General features: G+C 44.6%; 1 protein-coding gene across 4 annotated transcripts in view; it reads right to left on the bottom strand.

Moving 5' to 3' along the window:
• The window catches only part of PRRX1 (paired related homeobox 1), an 80,420-nt gene that overhangs the window by 6,809 nt on the left and 50,390 nt on the right, over positions 1-23,221 (bottom strand). For all 4 annotated transcript variants that reach the window (XM_053391383.1, XM_053391385.1, XM_053391384.1 and 1 more), the window contains exons 2-3: positions 14,557-14,732; positions 5,081-5,262 (exon numbers count right to left, since the gene is read on the bottom strand). In XM_053391383.1, coding sequence (XP_053247358.1) covers positions 5,081-5,262; positions 14,557-14,732 — 358 coding nt within the window. The remainder of the gene's footprint in view (positions 1-5,080; positions 5,263-14,556; positions 14,733-23,221) is intronic.

Raw genomic sequence — 23,221 nt, 5'->3', positions numbered from 1 at the left:
TGCCATTGAACATCAACAGAAACTCTACGTAGATCCACTCTTCTTTCCAATGCACAAGCTAAGCCACTAGCAAATGGAAGTGAGAAGCTGAGAGGCACAAAGGGAGAGCTTCGCTGAAGTCTCTTGTTGTGGTTCACACTTAGAAGAAGGAGGTTATTTCACCATCTTGGCTCATACAGAAGTGAGGGGATGGAGCCAATATTGATGGTTTTTCGGTCAGCTCTAATTATGGCCTCTCTCAGATATTAGTTGCTCACCAGGATAGTGTCTCTTTTGCAAAATGGCTATTCGCTATCTTACTATATAATATACAACATTATAAAGATCTTTGTGAAACATCCTGCCTGAATTTAGCTGCGGGGAAAATATTGTTACATCAAATGAGTGTATTTATTTTTTTTTTGCTCTTGAACCAGGAAAATTAGGTGTCTTTCTCTATTTGTGTTGGCTGCCAGGAAATTAAAAGCAAAATTTGAGGCTCAACTCTGGATGTTTTTAATCTTTGCTATGGCTTACAGCTAAACAAATGGAAGAATTACTACTACTAATGGTAACACTTCCTAAACTGCCCAACTCCAGCCACTCTTGCAGACCAGATTCTGGTCTGTGTGGACCATTGCTTGACTCATTAAAACATCCTTACATCCTAAGTCAGAAGCCACTATTCATATATTGAAGATATCCCCATCCTCTTTGACCTCAGTACCCCAAATTGGGAATTGGGAATTGTAGTCCCAAACATGTGGAGGGCCGGAGTGTGCCTATGCCTGGTTTAGATCAAGCTTATACATGTGATGTCTATGCATACGAAATATCTCTGGGAACTGGTGTACTGAACTTGAGTTTCAATGGTTCAGGGTACTTCTTTGAAGAGGAGTAGCCATTAAGTTTACAATGCCCTCAAAATAAACCATGTACTTCAAAGAGGCTGGTACAGGAGAACTGGTTTCTTTGTCTTTTTAAACATTTGGATCCTGTCATTCTCCAGTATAGAATACAAGAATAAATCTATGTGGTCTCTTAGCCAGTCACCCATCCTGGCACTGACAACAGCCCTGCTTCGCTTCTGCAAGGCAGTGGAACCCAATGAATTTAGCCCTCTGTGTGATTGGCCCAGCCAGTGCAACTTTGGGAACACATGCCTTGTCTTTCCCCATTCTTGCTGGAAATTAAAAAAAAAAAGGTAATTACGTACCAAGCAAAAGCTTTTGATTTCCCACACGGTCCACATTTGTTATGTTTCACTCAATTGTACAGGGTTTTGCCAAGAGAGTTTCCCACAAGTTTTGTGCAATTTTCCCATTGACTTTTTTTTTTGTGTTGTTTTTTTGGAAGAAATAAGAAAAAGTATTTCAAAGGATGACCTACAATGGTGGCTGCCAGTGATGTGGGAGGAAAAAACAACAATACTTAAGCCTGGGAACAATCTTCCTTTTGGCATGGGTTGCCCATTGCAGTGGACACAGGGAATTTGCTTATAATTTGGCAGTAATTAAAGGAGATTGTCAGATACAAATATGATACTGATGCTGGGACCAAAAGGAAGAAGGAGCCGTTTTGGGGAAAAAATATGTTGATGTGAAATGAAAGATTGTGCTCCTCATCTTTGCAATTTGCCAAGGGTTGTTGTAAAAGGACTGAGAAATCGATTCTTAAGAGTGAGCTCCAACTGGCTAAACTCTAAAAGGCTTCATTTACCCTCAGCAATGTCAGCACATGGCTAAATATTTTTAAGTGATTTATTGGTCTATCTTTTTTTTGTAAACCGCTTTGAGGTAGTCTACCATCCAGTGGCATATAAATTTTATGAAACCAATAAATCAATCTGACTGGCGGTGTTTGATTCAGGTTTTGAACTTCCCTTGGGCAAGCTGCTACAAGCTGCTTTTCCCACACTGAGTTAACCTTTACACGGCCATTATCACCAGTTACCTCTCCTCTTGTTCCTCATCACATCTACCACTGATTGCTTGCTAGCTCAATGCAGCCAGATGATCACGAACTACAACTCCCATAATCCCTTGCCAGTGGCCATGCTCACTAGGGAGGATGGGAGTTGTAGTCCAACAACATCTAGGACTCAAACATTTAGAAAGGCTGAGCTAGAGAGTCAACAGCCAGCCAGACCGTGATGTGATCCCCTGCTTCTGCTTCTCGCCACCACTGTCGTCTGGGCCAGAGCAAATGGCGGGTGAACAAGCAAGCAGGCTCCAAAGGTCCAGGAAGCTCTTGCCTGTGGCCCCCAGCAGATACTCAACCATGCCACCCTTTGACAGCAGCTCTGCTGATCGTCTACAGGGCAATGTGGTCTAGTATGAAATTCCTAACTGGCTCGGATGAATTGAGGACGGATAAAATTGTGGGAATCTTCAGGGAGGCAAGAGAGGGTATATTGTTTATTAATATCCTTCCTAACTTGGCACTAGGAAGTTCCTTTACTTTGAGTTTCACATTCCCCTTTTAAACACACAGCAGGTAGCTGGTTGCAGGCTTATGTAAGCCTCTCACTATTAGGTTCCTGGTAAGTTCCCTTATATCCCTCTTAAAAGAATAAACATGCCACCATCTTGTGTAAAGTATATAAAAGTAGTTTACTCACATTCTCTTCACAGTTGGATCCCTGAAGGCAGACTTAGTTACAAAGTATATACATGTGGAGCTATCCCATTTGGGGATAATTCCAGTGTCCTCTATTGGCTGAAACCCAATAGAGAGCATCTCTAGATAAGAGCTGCTTCAACGACAGAGGAAGTCAAAAAGAGAGAGGGTGCTGCGTACCTTGTCCCTTTTGTTACCTGGACAGGTAAGGACACATGAAAAGGAAGTATGTCCCAGCCAGGAGAAAACAGAAAGTTTTCAACTGGCTGGATCAAACATTTTCCTGCATGTCCACTCTAGGAAAACAAGGAATGTTGTACTTGACTGCTACTTACGTATCACATTCCACAAAAACAGGGAAATGGCTGCCAAAGCAGCAATGGGGAAATGAGTGACTGTGAACAGCATTCCAAATCCCCCCCCAAAAAAGTATGATCAGGTGTTTTTCAGAAGATGGCCCCCCATTTCCCCAAACCACTACTTCTAGAGGGGGCAGAAATAAAATGTGGAGCATGTGTCTTAGTATATGGCAAAGTGACACTCATAGGAGATTATATCTGTGAATAAATGTTTTTCAGCCTCTGTTATTCATCTCTAGCAGCTTCACCCTCCTCCCTTGGTGGCTCCAATGTCTGAGGTGAAAGGCAGGATTAGCCACCTTTCCACTCTCTCCTGGATGGTAGACGCTTGACTTTGTCTCAGATGGGATTCACTGAAAACAAACCTGTCCATTTTGGCTTCTCTCCATTTCTCATTTTTCCAACATTGCATTTCTGCACTGGTTTGTGATATACATTTTTAACAAGTCCTCACAAACCATCGGCAGTTTAGCACACATTTCTCCCAATATTCACGATTCGTTCCTAATATTTCCTAATATAATAATAATAATAATAATAATAATAATAATAATAATAATAATATTTATACCCCGCCCATCTGGCTGAGTTTCCCCAGCCACTCTGGGCGGCTCCCAATCAGTGTTAAAAACAGTACAGCGTTACATATTAAAAACTTCCCTGAACAGGGCTGACTTAAGATGTCTTCTGAATGTCAGGTAATTATTTATCTCTTTGACATCTGATGGGATGCGTTTTTGCTCATTCTTTTCCCAAATACATGCATTTTTATGGATAAAGGTAAAGGGACCCCCGAACCATTAGGTCCAGTCATGGCCGACTCTGGGGTTGCGGCGCTCATCTCGCTTTATTGGCCGAGGGAGCCGGCGTACAGCTTCCGGGTCATGTGGCCAGCATGACTAAGCCGCTTCCGGCGAACCAGAGCAGCACACGGAAACGCCGTTTACCTTCCCGCAGGAGCAGTACCTATTTATCTACTTGCACTGCGTGCTTTTGAACTGCTAGGTTGGCAGGAGCAGGGACCGAGCAATGGGAGCCCACCCCGTTGCGGGGATTCGAACCACCAGCCTTCTGATCGGCAAGTCCTAGGCTCTGTGGTTTAACCCACAGCGCCACCTATTTTGTATATACTTTTTTCTAGAATTGCATTTCAAAATTCAGATAAGTACAAATTTTGAAGGATAGCTGTGATTTCGGTTCACATGTTAGTTTGGGAAGTGTGAATTAGATTGCACTGAAGTGTGGACTGAACCTGCACGACCCTGTTCTTTGATGTTCTCTCTCTCTTTCTGTGTGTGAGAGACAGAGTGAGTCATGATGATGTATGATCCTTTCTGAAGAAAAAGTCTCATCATCAGGAATGTGTTTATTTCATCCACAAGTAGTAAGAATGGATTAAAACAAAGTAATTTACTTAAGCAAATGCACATCGTGTCAAGTGTTCTGCCTGAAGCTCCAGCTCTGCCACCATCTTGTCTCTGCCTTCTTGGTTTTCCAGAAAAGGCTACCAAAGCTCCTTAGAACCACATTTCTTCAGGGGTGATTCTTTCACATGCACAGAGCAGATTTGGTATCTAGGATACCATCTTTTTCTAGCTGCCCCAGCTGTATTGGGTGGCGCTAACCCGGAAGTCCAAACATATGTTGCTTTGAAGCTAGTTTGTTAGCCATTGCTTTCTCCAAAGAATCCTGGGAATTGTAGTTTGGCGAGGGTGCCGAGAAGTCTGTGAAAGATCCATCTTCCCCCTTCCCCATGAACATACAAAGAACAACAGGTCCCAGGGCTCCCTGGAGAGAGAAGGAATGGCTTGAACACCAGGTTGACAATGCAATCCTATTCACACTTCAAGAAGTAAATCCAACTGTCTTAAATAGGGCTTACTCCTGTGAGCAAGCATGGATAGGATTGCAACTTTGGTGTGTCCCTGCGTCTGCATTGCCTACTTGCTCACAGAAGAGTAAAGGAGATCAGAATAGATCCGAATAGTTTTCTTCTTAATAGATGAGAGGCAGTGGAGAGTCTTGGCTCAGGCCTTTGTTCCATTCCCTTTCCTCCCCAGAGGAAACTGGCCGGACACAGCAAGAGAAAAACTGGCAGTGTAATATGGATGTGTTAAGGTCACCTGTAAGGAGAGGCAGTCCCCCAGGAGAGATAGTCGGTGGGCCTTGGAGCGGGTCGAGGTACAATCGGCTGCTCCACTGCGGTCACATCCCCAGAGTAGGACTTGAGGAGGGATGCGTTCTTGTTGGCCAGCATGGCTCTCTCATTCCTGCGAAACTTTGCCCGTCTGTTTTGAAACCACACCTAAGACAGGAGGACAAACACAGCAGTGTCAGCACCGCAGTCAGTGTCAGGCGGCAGGGGGACCCGACCCCCACGGCAGGTTGCCAGGAACGGATAAGACAAGGAAAAGTCCTTACTGTTATATACTGAAGTTCTCACCCTGGGCCAGCAGGGGGATACTGTAGATAGTTATGCAAATAAGGGATCGAAAGTGACGTTCAGTGATTGGATAGTTTTAGAAAATTGTTACAGTTACGTTGTACTGGAGCTCTATATAAGCAGGCTGACTGAACCCTTCAGTTCAGTTCTGTTCTGGCCTGTGAATAAACAAGAGCTGTTTGAGGAATCGCTGTGTCGTCTGATATGTTCACCCACAACCTAACACTTACCACCTGCTTTTTATTCAATATCTACAGAGAGAGAGGCTTGAGAATGCAGCCGCTTGGATTAATGACGTTGTCCCGAGTAAATCTCCACCCTTCTTTTCTCCCGCTTCCTCATTCGTCAGCAGCACGCACCCACCCCTACGGTTGCCTCTTAGGACCATCTGTCTCCGAGCTCTTTGCTCTCCTACTTGTATTTTATATATATATAATTTTTATTAATTTCTTTTTAAAACATAAAATATACGAACATTGCAATAACAATTCATACAGGTTTTGCTCCGCCGAGCTTGTGACTTCCCTCCATCCCTTCAACTGGTTTTTTATTTCCACATAGATTCCACTTTGACTGTAAGTTCCTGACCTTCTTTACACTTGAAGATACTATTTTCACATTTCGTTGCAAGGTTTATTTCAATCCCGCTAGTGTCTTCACGTTTTTACAATCATTATTCAAAGACCAAATAAATCTACTCCAGTCTCTTTGGAATTTCTGATCGCTTTGGTTCCGGATCCTACCAGTCAGCTTGGCCAACTCTGCATAGAACATCATCTTCGTCTGCCACTCCTGCTCTCCTACTTTCAAGGCTCGCCAGGTTCTGGGAAATGGAGGGACTGGAAGGCTTTCTAGTGATAAAGTGTCAGCCAGCTGCTCCAGCTCTGCCTCCTCCTCCGCTCCCATTCTTTCCCAACTTTCCCCCTCATCTTCCCCTGAGCTGTGACCTCCCTCAAAACCCTGTTGTAATTCTGAACCATCTTCCTCTTCTCTGGAAGGGTCAGGCTGGGAAGGCCGATCCATCATTCCTCCTCTGCCCAGTCCCTGACATGGGACTGTCCCCACATGGGTGGGCTTCTTGAACAGCCAGTTATTTTAATTATTTCACCCATTAGTCACAAGCAAGAGATAACAGACCAAGGCAACAATTAAAAGGCAAATAATGGCAGAACAAGAACTAATTACAGTGGTAAAAAGGTAAAGGTAAAGGGACCCCTGACCATTAGGTCCAGTCATAGCCGACTCTGGGGTTGCGGTTCTCATCTCGATTTATTGGCCGAGGGAGCCAGTGTACAGCTTCCGGGTCATGTGGCCAGCATGACTAAGCCACTTCTGGTGAACCAGAGCAGCACACGGAAACGCCGTTTACCTTCCTGCTGGAGTGGTACCTATTTATCTACTTGCTCTCTGACATGCTTTCGAACTGCTAGGTTGGCAGGAGCAGGGACCAAGAAACAGGAGCTCACCCCATCGTGGGGATTTGAACTGCTGACCTTCTGATCGGCAAGCCCTAGGCTCTGTGGTTTAACCCACAGCGCCACCTGCGTCCCTTCAATTACAGTGGTACCTCGGGTTAAGAACTTAATCGTTCGTTCTTAACCTGAAACTGTTCTTAACCTGAAGCACCACTTTAGCTAATGGGGCCTCCCGCTGCCGCTGTGCCGCTGGAGCACGATTTCTGTTCTTATCCTGAAGCAAAGTTCTTAACCCGAGGAACTATTTCTGGGTCTGTAACCTGAAGTGTATGTAACCTGAAGCGTATGTAATCCAAGGTACCACCGTAAAACAAAAACCCTGCCTAGAGACAGCAGCATAGGTAGCCACTCAGGTGCCTGGTGCGGGGGGGGGTCCTGCAGCCGGGGGCGGGGCTAGCTGTCTGTGGGGGCGGGGCAAGACATTCTGGTGCTTCGAGCCTCTTCGCCGCCTCCCCCTCAAGCTGCAGGGTGGCTGAGGGAGAGGCAGTAGCAGACGCAAGTCCCACGCTGCCGTTTCAGGCACCTAAGCCACCACGTCACTCGTAAAAAGTTTTGTGAGGCCAACTTTAAAAAAAAATAATAATTTTGTCACCCCCTTCAGTGATGACACCTGGGGCGGTCCGCACCCCCCCCCCCGCACCCCCTTCCTCCGCCACTGCCTAGAGAAGCACATCCTGCATCTGTAACTCAACCTGAATTCAGTTAGCATCTAGCCACAAACGCCCAGATTGCTCTCCGCTACACACAAATCAAAACAGATCTGTTATCGCTTTGAAAGTCAGCAAGGCAAAGGTAGCTTTGGTTCAAGTGGCCTCTTTGTTTTCAATGGCCACAAGAAAATGCTTAATGTCATATCTGACTAGAGGTGATGATTATTAAATGATGAGTAAAGGGATCCTGTACATTCATTGGGCGAAATTAGATGGGCATGTGCTGGCCCATGAGGCTATAAATCAGAGATGTGGCTTTGCTCCTTATATTGCACTGAGCACACAGGAGAAGGGAATGAAGCCCAGCTCCTCCCATCCTCTTCAGCAGGTCTACTCTGAATAGGGCTAGAGATGAATACAACCCAACATGGAAAAATATACCAGAGGGCATGTCTTGTTTATTATGCAGGTATGCTTCTTGTCAGGGAATTGAGAGTTTGCAACACCTCGCTGTTTAATAATAATAATAATAATAATAATAATAATAATAATAATAATAATAATTTATTTATACCCCATCCATCTGGCTGGGCCTCCCCAGCCACTCTGGGCAGCTTCCAACAAAATATTAAAATACAGTGTTTGTCCATCAAACATTAAAAGCTTCCCTAAACAGGGCTGCCTTCAAATGTCTTCTAAAAGTCTGGTAGTTGTTGTTTTCTTTGACATCTGTTGGGAGGGCGTTCCACAGGGAGGGCGCCACTACTGAGAAGGCCCTCTGCCTGGTTCCCTGTAACTTGGCTTCTCGCAGCGAGGGAACCGCCAGAAGGCCCTCGGCGCTGGACCTCAGTGTCCGGGTAGAACGATGGGGGTGGAGACACTCCTTCAGATATACTTGAAGTGTGTGCTAAGAGCTTAGCTACACATTGCATACAGCTGGACTCACACACAGCTGCTTATACAAAGGTCTCCCTTGTACAACTACCCTTGTACAAAACAAGGGGGCTCATCCAGACTTCCTTTTGTGTTACGTTTCTAGGCACAGGTCCGGATTTTAAAGCTCCATGCCGAAGCAGCTTCGTTGTTTGTTTTTGTCTGGGGAAACTCGCATTTTGCTGCTGAATTGGAGCAAATGGCAATCAAGTTTCCTGCAGATTGCTGTTTGATCCGATTCAGTAATAGAATGAGGATTTTCCCGGGGAAAGTGCCAAGCCAAAATAAAAACTCTCTCTCAAGCAGAGAGCTCATCCATGCTTTTCTGCAGGTCTTGTTGGGTTTTCTGCTCCTCTCGTGTTGTCTAGACACAGGTCCAAGCCTTTCCCCTGGAAACCCTGCTTTGTGCCCGCTAAATCAGAACCAGCAGCAATCTGCAGAAAACCCAATTGTTTTGTTTTTTTCTGATTCAGCACTTAAACTGCAAGTTTTCCCTGGGGGAAAGTGTTGGGACAAAAGGAAGTGTGGACCTGGAAAAGGTAAAGGTAAAGGGACCCCTGACCATTAGGTCCAGTCGTGACCAACTGTGGGGTTGCGGCATTCATCTTGCTTTACTGGCCGAGGGAGCCGGTGTACAGCTTCCAGGTCATGTCGCCAGCATGATTAAGCCGCTTCTGGCGAACCGGAGCAGCACACGGAAATGCCGTTTTGCTTCCCGCTGGAGTGGTACCTATTTATCTACTTGCACTTTGACATGCTTTCGAACTTCTAGGTGGGCAGGAGCAGGGACCGAGCAACGGGAGCTCACCCCATCAGGGGATTCGAACCGCCGACCTTATGATCGGCAAGTCCTAGGCTCTGTGGTTTAACCCACAGCGCCACCCGCGTCCCTGGACCTGGAAAGCACGGTGCAAAAAAGAAGTCTGCATGAGCCCAGGCAGGGAAGGCTAGAGTGTTTTGAAGTCTCACTCTTCATGAAGGAGAAATAGTCTTGGTTAATCAAAGGAATAATAGCTCATGGCCCAAGGATTAAAGGAACTATGCAATGATATGGTTGCTTGTGATTGAGAGTTAACCACTCCTTCTCTACCAAGTTGTGGAAAGCTTGACTCCTTCCCTCAAGCAAGTGTCTATTTCTGCTCTCTTTAGTTGCTGGGGCTTTTCCTGGAAAGAGAAGGAGACAGGAAAAGGATCACTGGTGAGCCAGCACTTCAAGCCTCTCCAGTCTCCCCTGACTGTCAGGTTAGCAGTAGGAAAGAGACTCTTGGATAAACAGTCAACCCTGTCTGCTTTATACATGAGCAGCTGCAATGTGTAGCTAACTTTTGGCATACACTCCATCCACAAGGAGGCACCGCTAATACCTGCTCCCAGACAACTTGGACTTCCCTGCTCTCCCATTGTCATGTGAGACTTCGAACATCAGAACAGGGTTGAAGTGTGAAGTAGTCAAAAATACCGATCTATGATGGGTGAGGGGTTCTGTCTCTCTCTCCATCCTCCCTGCCCAGGGTAGTTAGGAAAACGTAGCTCTTACCCCAGTGCATCAGTTGCTATTTTGACTGCTGTATGGATTGTTCCTCTCGGCCCCTGTCCCAATTTCCTAGCAGTTCCAGAAGGTTTTCCTGCTCCTCAAAGACAACCGGTATACCATTTCTCCAGCACATTCAAGAGCCATAGCTGTCAACTGTCCCTTATTTGGCGGGAAAGTCCCTTATCCCAGGGCCGTGTCCTGCTGCTGTCCCTTATTGATGATGTCCCTTAAATTTCCAGGGTTTCAAAGGAAGCAGCTCCTCTCCCTCCCTCCCTGCCAGCCAGGGAGGAGGGAGGCTCCAACTGTGTTGTTTGGCTGCGTTGCTCACCCAATAAGGAGTCTTAGAATGACTGGGGGGTGGAGCTTGCATGCCTTGTGCCGATCAAATCGGCCGCGTTGCCTGGGGACTCGCCTTTGCTCAGCGCTTCCCAGCGGAGAGGTGACGGTGGTTTTCCTTGCTGCATCCCCTTTGCCGGGTTGCTGCGCTGTGGGAACCACCGCTTGAGGCTTCATTTGGCTGCTGGCTGGGCTTTCTGCCTTTGGCTTGGAGGGGCTCAGAAGTTGAACCTACCTGTGCTGGGAAAATCCCTTATTTTGGCTGCTGATCCCTTATTTTCGAGGCGGCGGGTCCCTTATTTTCAAATCTGTAAGTTGACAGCTATGTCAAGAGCCTCTTCTACCTACTGCTACTCAGTTGAAATCTCCTAGATGAGAAGCCAGCTGTGATCCGTTCAAGTCCATGTTAACACTGCATTGACTTGGGAAGCAATTGCAATCAGGAATTATAAAGCCTTGAACGGTGCAGGGGCACAATATCTCAAGGACCCCTCACTTCAGATGAACCTCCCCAGACTCTGAGAACATCCTCAGAGACCCTTCTTCGTATGCCTCCTCCACAAGAGGCTCAGAAGGTGGCAATACAACAGTGGGGCCTTTTCTGTGGTGGCTCCCCGCTTGTGGAATAGGCCTAATATACATACTAAAGGACCCCTGACCATTAGGTCCAGTCGTGGCCGACTCTGGGGTTGCAGTGCTCATCTCGCTTTACTGGCCGAGGGAGCCGGCATACAGCTTCCGGGTAATGTGGCCCGCATGACTAAGCCGCTTCTGGCGAACCAGAGCAGCGCACGGAAATGCCATTTACCTTTCCGCCAGAGTGGTACCTATTTATCTACTTGCACTTTGACGTGCTTTCAAACTGCTAGGTTGGCAGGAGCAGGGACCGAGCAACGGGAGCTCACCCCGTCGCGAGATTCGAACCGCCAATCTTATGATCGGCAAGTCCTAGGTTCTGTGGTTTAACCCACAGCGCCACCCACGTCCCTAATATACCAGTACATACTATACCATTTTAAATGTGTTTGTAGGAGGGGGTGGGGGTTATTGGATTGTTTTTAAAAAATTATGTATTTTTATGTTTTGAACTGCCCTGAGATATACGGATGAAGGGTGGTGTATTATTATTATCATGGAATAGGACATCCCTATTTTCATTGGAGAAATGTTGGAGGGCGTGCAGTTATAAAATGATGGCTGCTGGGTCAGGGTTCGTTCTGCAGTGGCAATCTACAGGAAATAACTCCTGTAACCCACAGAGATGCTTGCTTGCCTGCCCACACCTGCAGGCCACCTTTGTCCCCCTTCTTTAAAATATAGTTGACAGTCTAGGGAGGCCCCTGGCTCTCACCTTTGCAAGCATATGTTTCTATGATTAAAAATAGATAGGGCACCTCTATGGGAACTTCAGGAAAGTCCATGGCCCTACAAGATTTGTTTTGGCAGCCCTACTTGGCTTAGAACTTTGCCTATGCCGTAAATTCAACTCAAAAAAAAGGCATAAATTTCCTATGCATTTTTCCTATTTCCACAGAGTTTCTTCTGATTGTTAAAGCAGAGAAAACCCACAGCTGCTTCTAGACTTTAATAGCTATCCCCGCCCCCACAACTCTAGAATTTCATATGTTAGATTTAAGTCTGCTGCAAAAAGAACACACCTCTCTGAAAAAACATCAGGATTGTCAGTTCCCGAGAACAAAGACTTGGAGCGCAATTCAGCCCAAACTAAAGCCCTTTCCATTTCCAGTGGGACTGATCTAAGCATTGTTTGATTTTGCCTCACTAAAATCACAGAGGACTTTGGTTGGACTGCAAGCCTTGCCCATTTACGCATGAGACCTCCCTCCTAAATGGGTTGCCTTAATTGTTATACAAATTCTTTTTTATTATTATTAAAACAATTCTTTATTACAAAACAATTTACATATAACATAGACAACAACAACACATAAACAAACATAGACACTGACAACGTATCATTAAGTTCCGATTCACCTAACTGTACTTTTTACACCTTATGAATCTATACGCACTTCATTATTATTATTTTTTCTGTTACTTATCACAAGAATTTTTACTTTTATGGTTTCCTTATACTTTAAGATTCAATCTAAATCTGTCAGGAGATTTGCATTATCATAATACTTTCTAAGGTATTCTTTAAATATTATCCAGTCTTTGTTGACTTTCTGGTTTGAGTTTCCTCTTATTCTCCCAGTCATTTTCGCGAGTTCTAAATATTCTATCATCTTCGCTTGCCAGTCAGTTTTTGTGGGGATTAAGTCTCCTTTCCAATTTTCTGGGTTCATGGCATTTGTAAACCGAAATATTAGTCAACGGAGACATTAAAAAACCGAGGTACCACTGTAAATGGATGGCTTTCAGTCTCACTCAGCTATACAGCTGCAAATAAACCGTTTGAACGTGTTTCAAACTGCAATATACAGTTGTGACCCTCAGTGGTGAAGGTGAGCTATGGAAAATTCAATGCATTTTTTCAAAACCATTAAAACAAACAAAAAAGCATTTTCATAACGTTTTTAACATGCCTGTAGATTCTACCTCAGGCCCATTCCTGACTGACAAAGAGTTCCAAAGCCAAGAAGAATGGAGACAAAAACTTATGGAATATGCAGAAATGGTGAAACTTACCAGAAAAATAAGAAATTGAGATAACAAACTTTTTATAAAACAATGGAAATGGTTTATTGAATATTTACAAATAAGCTGTAAACAGATAAGAACATTGGCAGGATTGTTGTAATAACCTGCAGTTTTGTAAGAGTATGTATTTAAAGGAGATGAATAAATGAGCAAATTAAGTTAATTTGGATATGCAGAAAATTAAAAAAAACAAATTTAAGGAACCACAGAAAGAGGGGGAAGGAAGTCAAGTTTTGAATTGCTAAAATGATTGTGAAATTATTGAAATGTATAAAATTGAAAATAATGAGAAGAAGAAGAAGAAGAAGAAGAAGAAGAAGAAGAAGAAGAAGAAGAAGAGGAGGAGGAAGAAGAAGAATAATTTTCAAAAAGACAAAGAGTTCCAAAGTTAAGGGTCCTTTTGAAAGAGTGGCTTTTCATCTGTGACAGAGGGAGGGAGGGAGGGAGGGAGGGAGGGAGGGAGGGAGGGAGGGAGGGAGAAAGAAAGAAAGAAAGAAAGAAAGAAAGAAAGAAAGAAAGAAAGACTGGGAAGAATAAGATCCATCAGATATGTTACTTTCCAGCCTCACAGTCCAGTTTTAAAGCAAACCCAGAAAATTACCATCAATAGCAACCTTGAGCAGAGAAACTAGAATTATTTTTATCCTTTCTTTTCTAAATTGCCGTATCTGCAGCTCAGGGCTTGTCCACACTTCCCCTTCCCCTGGGGAAAGCCGCTTTTTGCCGCTGAATCAGAGCAAATGTCCATTGGGTTTCCAGTGAACTGGCATTTTCTCAAATTCAGCGGTAACTAGCAGGTTTCCCGGGGGGGAACAGAAAACCTCTCAGCTGTGGTGGAGGAACCCTCTCCGGCACCTGGGGCGGGACACCGAGGGGCGGGGCAAACTGCCCAGTGATACATGCGCGGCGTCCGTACAGACTGTGCATGTGTGGCATCCCATACAGTCGCCATGCGAGAAGCAGCCCATACAGACGCCGCGAGAGCAGCGCCCATACTGACTGTGTGTGCCCTCAGTCGCTCTACAGCTGGGGGGTGGCAGGGGCCACCTTGTCACCCCCAGAGTGGCACCCAGTACATACCACCCCCTCCGCCCCCCACTTCGTATTCTACTTTCTAGGCTGTGCTTTCTAGGCATGGGACAAGTGATGATGACCCCTCAGTTGCCAGTAGAAGAGCCCTATTAGAACGGATCAAAGGCACACACAGTCCAGCATCTTGTTCTTCCAGCGGCCAATCAGATGCCTCTAGGAAGCCCCAAAGCAGGACCTGGGTACCACATCCTCTCTTCTCTCTTCTGATTCTCAGAAACTGGTATTTGGAGACACAGTGCTTCCAAGAGTGGAGGCATTGCAGCTGGTACCAATGGACAGCCTTATCCTCTCATTAACACATATATGAGATTGTTCAAATACGGTACTAAATTAAATGCAAAGCATTTGCAGTTATTAACAGCATCCTCATGAGGGTTCTTTATCTATGTCACCACAACGGTTCCTATAGCCTATCGCCCTGATAAGCTATCTCTTGGGTCATGTGTGTTGCAATCAAGGCTAGATTCATTACCTGGACCCTGGCTTCAGTGAGGTTGACCCGGCGTGCAAGGTCTTCTCGTACAAAGGCATCTGGATAGTGTGTCCGCTCAAAAACTCTCTCCAGGGCCTGCAGCTGACTGCTGTTGAAGGTAGTTCGGTTCCTTCTCTGCTTTCTCTTCTTCTTCTCTTCAGAATTTAGCTGGTCACCTGGCAAAAGCAGAGAGCAGAGAAGATGGTTATCCTGGAGGGGATTTTACAGGTCAAGAGGTCTGTCTTCATTGGGAGAAGATGATTCATCATCCCTCTTAATTACTTCTATTTAAATACATTCACCTGTGGCTTGAATAGAGACAACAGCTCTTTATTTCTCTACAGCTTTCTTTATTTCTGGTATCTGAAGATGTGTGCATGCACACAAAAGCTCATACCAATAACTAACTTAGTTGGTCTCTAAGGTGCTACTGGAAGGAATTTTTTAATTATTATTTTATTTTATTTCGTCTACGGCAGACCAACACGGCTACCTACCTGTAACTTTCTCTACATTTGTTAAGTATCCTAGCATTGGGAAGGCAATTGCATATTGAATGGACACTGCAGCAATGGCATTAATAATAATAATAATTATTATTATTATTATTATTATTATTATTATTATTATTATTTTATTTATACCCCGCCCTCCCCAGCCAAGACCGGGCTTAGGGCGGCTAACAACCAATTATAAAAACAAGTTGATTAAAATACAATTTAAAATATTAAGATGCAACATTAAAACATTAGGGGGCAATCTCTTCATAGGAGGAGAAAGGAAAAAGAAAGAGGGGGAGTGAATCAAACTGATTCTAAGCCAAAGGCCAGGTGGAACAACTCTGTCTTACAGGCCCTGTGGAAAGAGATCAGATCCCGCAGGGCCCTGGTCTCATGAGGCAGAGCATTCCACCAGGCCGGAGCCAGAGTTGAAAAGGCCCTGGCTCTGGTTGAGGCTAATCTAACTTCCTTAGGGCCCGGGACCTCTAGGGTGTTGCTATATATGGACCTTAAGGTCCTCTGTGGGGCGTAGCAGGAGAAGCGGTCCCATAGGTACGAGAGTCCTAGGCCTCTCCTATTACAGGCTGGACTTTTTGCATTGCCCTCTAACCTCACTGCTTTCAATGTTCTGCCCCCACAACCTTGTATAGCTATTTCTACCAACTTGGGGCAACACATGTTTCTCATGAAGCAGACTGTTCTCCACCCAGCTGCAGGGGAAGCCTCTCGGGCACCTAGGGTGGCGCGAACCGCCCATGGCACCCATAGGGACAGCCCATCCCTATGGGCACCGCGCGCCCCATCCCATCCGCTGTCCACCCGCTGCCTCCCCCCCCAGCTGTAGGGCGGCTGAGGCCCCACGGCGCACCCCATCTCTATGGGAGTCACATTTCCCATTGCTATGGGCATCCCTATTGCCCAGCAGCGATATGCCCGGGGGGTTGTCAAACCCCCCCTCAGGAATGACACCCGAGGCGGCCCGCCCCCTCCACACACCCCTTTCTCCGCCACTGTCTCCACCAAAGCTGACATCATTAAAAAATGGTTAGACTTCAACCACGCTCCTCTGGAACGTGTCCAGAGGAGGGCAACCAAAATGGTCAAAGGCTGGAAACGATGCCTTATGAGGAATGGCTAAGGGAGCTGGGCATGTTTAGCTTGGAGAAGAGGAGATTAAGGGGTGATATGATAGCCATGTTCAAATATATAAAAGGATGTCACATAGAGGAGGGAGAAAGGTTGTTTTCTGCTGCTCCAGAGAAGCGGACACAGAGCAATGAATCCAAACTACAAGAAAGAAGATTCCACCTAAACATTAGGAAGAACTTCCTGACAGTAAGAGCTGTTCAACAGTGGAATTTGCTGCCAAGGGGTGTGGTGGAGTCTCCTTCTTTGGAGGTCTTTAAGCAGAGGCTTGACAACCATATGTCAGGAGTGCTCTGATGGTGTTTCCTGCTTGGCAGGGGGTTGGACTCGATGGCCCTTGTGGTCTATTCCAACTCTATGATTCTATGTACTGCAGAACTTTTTGCTCTCTGCTTTTTGCATGTTCCCTGACTGCAGCCAAGCTGGTGCCAAACGTCTTGCTCTGCTTTCCTTTGGACCACATCAGCCAGGCCAAGAGTCTTGTCATCTGGGCAGCCCAGGATCTCCATACATATTGGCAAAACCTATTGATGTTTTGCAACTTTCTGACTAGTTGCAGGACCTTAGCCAGACCTAGCAGAGTACACGCCGAATCCACGGAAGCAATTGGCGACTTGGCTGCAGACAGGATAGATGAAGCAGGAACCAGGAACTTGTAGTTAGGTGTTTATTATATACAGTGGACTATTTACAGGAACAGAACATGAATATTTAGCTTACTCTCCTATACACGACTCACAACTCCTACACTGACACAAAACTCTGAACACTGAACTCCAAACACTGAACTAACACATTCCAGTTAGTAGGCCATTAATTATCACTCCCTTGAGAGAGCTTGACCAATCAGGGAGCTGTCTCCATGCCTCTGTTATCACCAGGCAGACTAACTCCTTCACATGACCTTCTGGCTGTCTGCCAAACCTTAATTGCCTCTGTGTGAGTAGCTGCTTGTACACAGTTTCCCAACAATACATACTGCCCAGGCTTGTGCCCCAGGGAGGTCACTTCAGTGCTGATAGCCCAATGGTTTGACATCACCCTTGGAGGTGCACTCCATTGTCTTTTGAGATAGATGGATGCCAACAACTCAACAGGCCAGTAATGCAGCCTAAGATTTGGCTGATTTTTCACGTCATTGTGTCAGCTTGAACCTTCTGTCGGCATGCAGAGGTCCGGGAGGCGAGCTGGCTAGCCCTGGCTGGGCCGTCTCCTTCCAGCAGCCCTGTGAGAAGACCATCACCTCTGCTCCGACATAAATCAGCGACCCGGGCTTACTCAGCCAGGGCACACTATCAGCAGATCCAACTGCGCACACAGAATAGGCGTGAGGCTTATGGAAGGATACTACAACTACAGATTTATTAATCATAAATCAGGCCAAATAAACATGTCATCTCTCTCTCATGTCGTCTCAGAGAGAACAGTGAAAGCAAAAGCTATACACACAACAGAAGTTCCCAGCATACTGTGCTGGAATGTAAACAGACATGTGATACATTTATGACAGGGGAGAATGTCTAGAGAGGGCAAGAATTAAGACACGAAAAGTTAGTGATAAAAATATATATGTGATGCTTATTTGGGGTGAGCTCCCATTGCTCAGTCCCTGCTCCTGCCAACCTAGCAGTTCGAAAGCATGTCAAAGTGCAAGTAGATAAATAGGTACCGCTCCAGTGGGAAGGTAAATGGCATTTCCGTGCGCTGCTCTGGTTTCGCCAGAAGTGGCTTAGTTATGTTGGCCACATGACCCAGAAGCTGTCTGCGGACAAACGCCTGTGTGGCGATCACACAGGGTCCCCGGACAATTCATCGTATATTGATCCCTGTGCCACCACTTTATTTCTCGCTGCCACCACCCAGGCCCTACCTGGTACAATACTAAGTCCAGTCAGGGTTAAACTGGAACATAAACTTCTGTTTATTTATTGCAGTCTAACAAGCGTGTGGTTTCATAAACAGTATTGGTCAATTACAATCATGGTGTGCCTATCCAGACCTATAACTTCCACTACCTGCTCTCACTCACTAAACCACCTCTCAGATATTTACTTGTCTTCCTAGTTCCTAACTGTTCCTGACTCAGCTTATTTCGCTACACTAACTCAACCTACCCACAGCCTCTATCCCAATTCACTCCCACTCCAACCAACCACCCAACACCCAACGAACTCTTCCCTTTGCCCCTCCCAGAGCTGGTTTTATAGTCCCTCTGACTCCACCCCTCTCGGTTCTGATTGGGTAACCTGTTTAACTATTTCACCTCCAGCCCTCTCATATGTTAACGTCACAGCCGGCTCCCTCGGCCTGTAAAGCGAGATGAGTGCCGCAATCCCAGAGTCATTTGCAAGTGGACCTAACGGTCAGGGGTCCTTTACTTTACCTTTGAAAGGAAAAAAAGGCTCTCTGATACAGAAACCAGCTGATCTCAGTGGGAAAGCAGAATCCCATTGCTCATTCATTCTTCTGTTTGCCAGTCAACTGAGAGCAGATATCAAAGCACGTCGTTGTGGGTTATCAGTCTCAAATAGCATTTCCTGGCTCGTAGCTATACTGTACATCTTGCTCTAACACCTGGGAATTTTGATGCATGCAACATGTGAAATAGTCTTATATAAATGCAACTGGTTCTTTCTTGTTCAGTACTGTGTACTCAGACTGGCTGTGACTTTCCTTCCCAGTCTTATCATGGAAGATCCTTTAATTGGAAAATATGGGTTCAACCCAAGGCTTTTGACTTGGAAAGTTTCCTAACCAATGCAAATACAGTGGTACCTCTGGTTAAGAACTTAATTCGTTCCAGAGGTCCGTTCTTAACCTGAAACTGTTCTTAACTTGAGATACCACTTTAGCTAGTGGGGCCTCCTGCTGCCACCGCGCTGCCGGAGCACGATTTCTGTTCTCATCCTGAAGCAAAGTTCTTAACCCGAGGTATTATTTCTTGGTTAGCGGAGTCTGTAACCTGAAACGTCTGTAACCTGAGGTACCACTGTACTAGCTTCAGAGGAAGAATTTTCTTCAGGACCAAAGCAGAGGAGGAAGGGGTTAAATTTATTCTCCATCCCTGTTCTCATCCTGCTATCAGCCACCCAGCCAGATTCTGCCACTGATGAAATTTGCAGTTTTAAAAAACGAAACAAGAAAGAACACCTGCATGTTAAATGCAAAAATGCAGCATTTGGTGTCATGTCTAGTTTGGTCTTGAATCATACTCTGTAAGTCTCAGGTTGTCTTTTGCTGAATTGAGTTTTCAAATTCTTCCTAAGAGGAAGACAGCAGAGGGATGAAAATAAATTTAAAAAACACAGAGAATGCTTGCCTTGGAAGAGTTGCCCAAATTCTCCAGCTGTTAATAAACTTTGGTTTTTTTAAAAAAAAATTAAAATCAACTGCAGCTTCTGGGGAAAGTATCATGTTAAAAAGGCACAGATCCCTGAACTGATCAAAGCCTTATGCGACTGAAAGAAATTACTAAGAAGCAAAATATAGTCAATTGGCCCCACATTTGCTAGCAAAGAGGTGTCTCATCTATTAGGCAAATGGGACATTTGTCCTTGGCATCCGTTTCATACCCGCAAGTCAAATCCAAGTTTCAAACTGCAGTGACATGTTCTGCAAGCTGCTAAATAAAATACAAAAATTATACAGTTCATGCAAGTGTTTGGTCTTTTAATCTAATAAAACTACCACAGTTGATTTTTCCAGACATTTTTTTTTTTTTTACTTTCATCGTCAACATTGCTGGAGTGAATGGAAGTGTTTGAAAATCGTTTGGGTGGCTTTCCTTTCCTTTCCTGTTAGAATTTTTCACATGGATACTCTCTCTGGGAGGGGAATAGCTCTAAGGGAGAAAGTCTGACTAAGAAGGCAAGCAACTAGGCACATTATGTAAGCCAGCTTCTTGTTTCCCTGTACATCGGACACTGGGACACGGGTGGCGCTGTGGGTTAAACCACAGACCCTAGGACTTGCCGATCAGAAGGTCGGCGGTTCGAATCCCCGCAAAAGGGTGAGCTCCTGTTGCTCTGTCCCAGCTCCTGCCAACCTAGCAGTTTGAAAGCACATCAAGGTGCAAGTAGATAAATAGGTACCACTCTGGCGGGAAGGTAAACGGTGTTTCCGTGCACTGCTCTGGTTCGCCAGAAGTGGCTTGGTCATGCTGGCCATATGACCTGGAAGCTGTACGCTGGCTCCCTCAGCCAATAAAGCGAGATGAGCGCCGCAACCCATCTCCACGACTGGACCTAATGGTCAGTACCTTTACCTTACATCTGACACTGCCTATGCCGCTCAGCTCCACTGTAGAGTAAACCCACTCAGCTAGAATAATTGGAAGAAAAATATGAACTATTTGAAGAGCAACTGTAATCAACCAATTGCACTAGTAGGACTACAAGAAGTTTTGTAAGGAGAAATATATGAAATATTGCAAGGTAGAGAAAGAATAGAGATATTAGTTATGAGACTTAAAGGTAATAGTGAAAGTAAGAAATGTATATTAAGTGAATAGTTTGGAAAGTTTTCAGATGTGATTGATGGAAGTCAAAAAATTGTATAAGATGTAACAGTATGTTTAACTATTGTTGAAAATGATATGTTAAAAAAATAATGAAAATTTATATTTTAAAAAAGAATAATTTCATTGAAATGGTGGCTTTCACATGCTAAGGGACTTGAATCCGACCACCACACAACGTTATCACTTCCCAAGACATGCCAACAAACCTTTGATAGATCTTCCCATTCACCCCCCCATCCTCACCCCTGCTGCCCGCTGTGTCCCAGACACACATTTATTTGCGGATTTCTTAAACTTTGATTGGATTTTATTTTATTTTGAAAATGATCATTTCAAAATCTGACTTTATCAGGTAGGGCAGAACGTGACTTGTGAGATGGGAGGATAAATACAGAAAACGTTTGAGAATACTGGAACATTTCCAGCTAGGTGTAACAGAACCTTTTGACGTTGCTAAGACTTGCGTGTCACCATACCAGCAAAGAGGGTAATAAAGATTATCCCAGGAAAAATTATACAGGTATCCGGAAGTTGGGGAGTGAAACAGCAATTCAAGGACTGATTTATAGATGAGTCTAACTTCCAAATCAAGGGTGGGAAAACTTCATTTCTGAACTACAGGTCCCATCATCTCTGGCCATTGGCTATGCCTGCTGGGGCTGATGGGAGTTGTAGTTCAACAGCATTGAGAAGGCCAAAGCTCCCCACAAACCTGTACTAGAACAGGCTTTGCTGGAACTTCTGGTTTCCATCTGGTGATGCTATTTGCGGACCCCTCTGTTGATTTGTGTATTTTGTCAGAAGCACTGACATTCACTTTTCTTACTGTCAATTCAGGATATTTTTTCACGGATTAGGAACAGTGATCATATGCATATACAGTCATACCTCTTGTTACGTTCGGTTCAGGTTACGTCTTTTCAGGTTGAGTCCCGCGGCAACCCGGAAGTAACTGAACAGGTTACTTCCGGGTTTTGCTGCTTGCGCAGGCGCTCAAAATGACGTCATGTGCAAAAGCGGCGAATCACAACCCACGCATGTGCAGAGGCGCAGATGTGGGTTGCATTCTGCTCATGATGCGAACAGGGCTCCGGAACGGTACCACTGTAATTTGCTCTGAAAAAAATCTCAAGTACACTTTTTCACAAGATTAACTTTTTTAAAAGTTCTGTCAGAAAAAGGGAGGCGGAGATGGGTGAATCTTTCAAAATGGGATGAATGCTGGGGGAGCAGTGGATGGTTTGTTTTTTGTGGATACAGATGTTGCTCTTTTCCAACTTACGGAACACAGTGGTACCTCAGGTTACAAATGTTTTGGGTTACAAATACTTCGGGTTACAAACTCTGCTAACCCAGAAGTAGTGCCTCAGGTTGAGAACTTTGCCCCAGGATGAGAACAGAAATTGCGTGCCAGCGGCACAGCAGCAGCAAGAGGCCCCATTAGCAAAAGCGTGCCTCAGGTTAAGAACAGTTGCAGGTTAAGAACGGACCTCCAGAACAAATTAAGTTCATAACCCGAGGCACCACTGTATGCAGAAATGGCTAAACTTACCGGAAAAATAAGAAATCAAGATAAGAAACTTTTTATAAAACAATGGAAATGGTTCATGGAATATTTACAGATAAGAACATTGGCAGGATTATTGTAATAACCTGTGGTTTTATAAGCGTATATATTTAAAGTAGATGAATAAATGGTCAAATTAAGTCAACTTGGATATGAAGAAAACATTAAAAATAAATTTAAGGAACCGCAGAAAGAGGGGGAAGGAAGTCGAGCTTTGAAATGTTAAAATGATTGTAAAATTATTGAAATGTATAAAACTGAAAATCATAAATAAAATATTAAAAGGACCTTGCTCTTTCCCTGTAAAATCGCCTGCCCCCCAGCAGTCATTACAAAATGAATGTGCTTCCTTTGCCCCAGAAAATGAAAAAAAAAAGACTCTGTAACTACTAGAAACAGCTGGCTATAAACCTAGTTTTTCTTTGTGTGTTCCTTGATCATTATAATTCAGTTTCCCTGTTTTCCAAAATCTTGCATGCTTTATTCAGGTTGCAACAAAGTCATTTGTAACATTTAGGCTGATATCGATCTATTCAGTATCTCTGCTTTTTCTAAACTCAACATCAACGTTTTTGATAGCCATATTGATTAGTCCTCCAGATTTTTTCGCCTCCGAGTAATGGGTTATGTCTTTAGCACTTGGATTTTTAGTTCTCCAGGCATCATAGAAATTAAAATTCTCAATTAAGTGGAAAAAGGCGTGTGGTAATCTACCTGAACTTGACATTTTGTCTCTTTGTGTTCTGTCCATTTCTATCGATGTCACCCCATTAAAATCTCCCATAATTACTATATTCTCGTCCACATTATCCCATAATCTCTCTTCCAATTTTCTAAAAAATTCATCTTTTTTTACTATTCAGAGCATATATTCCCACCACTATGATTTTCCCTTCTTTTGTTTGTATTTCTACTCCAAGTACTCTACCTTCA

This window comes from Podarcis raffonei, chromosome 6 (assembly GCF_027172205.1).
Source record: "Podarcis raffonei isolate rPodRaf1 chromosome 6, rPodRaf1.pri, whole genome shotgun sequence".
NCBI classification, from domain to species: domain Eukaryota; kingdom Metazoa; phylum Chordata; class Lepidosauria; order Squamata; family Lacertidae; genus Podarcis; species Podarcis raffonei.
Note: the sequence above shows the minus strand (reverse complement) of the source record. Positions and strands in the feature narration are given on the sequence as shown.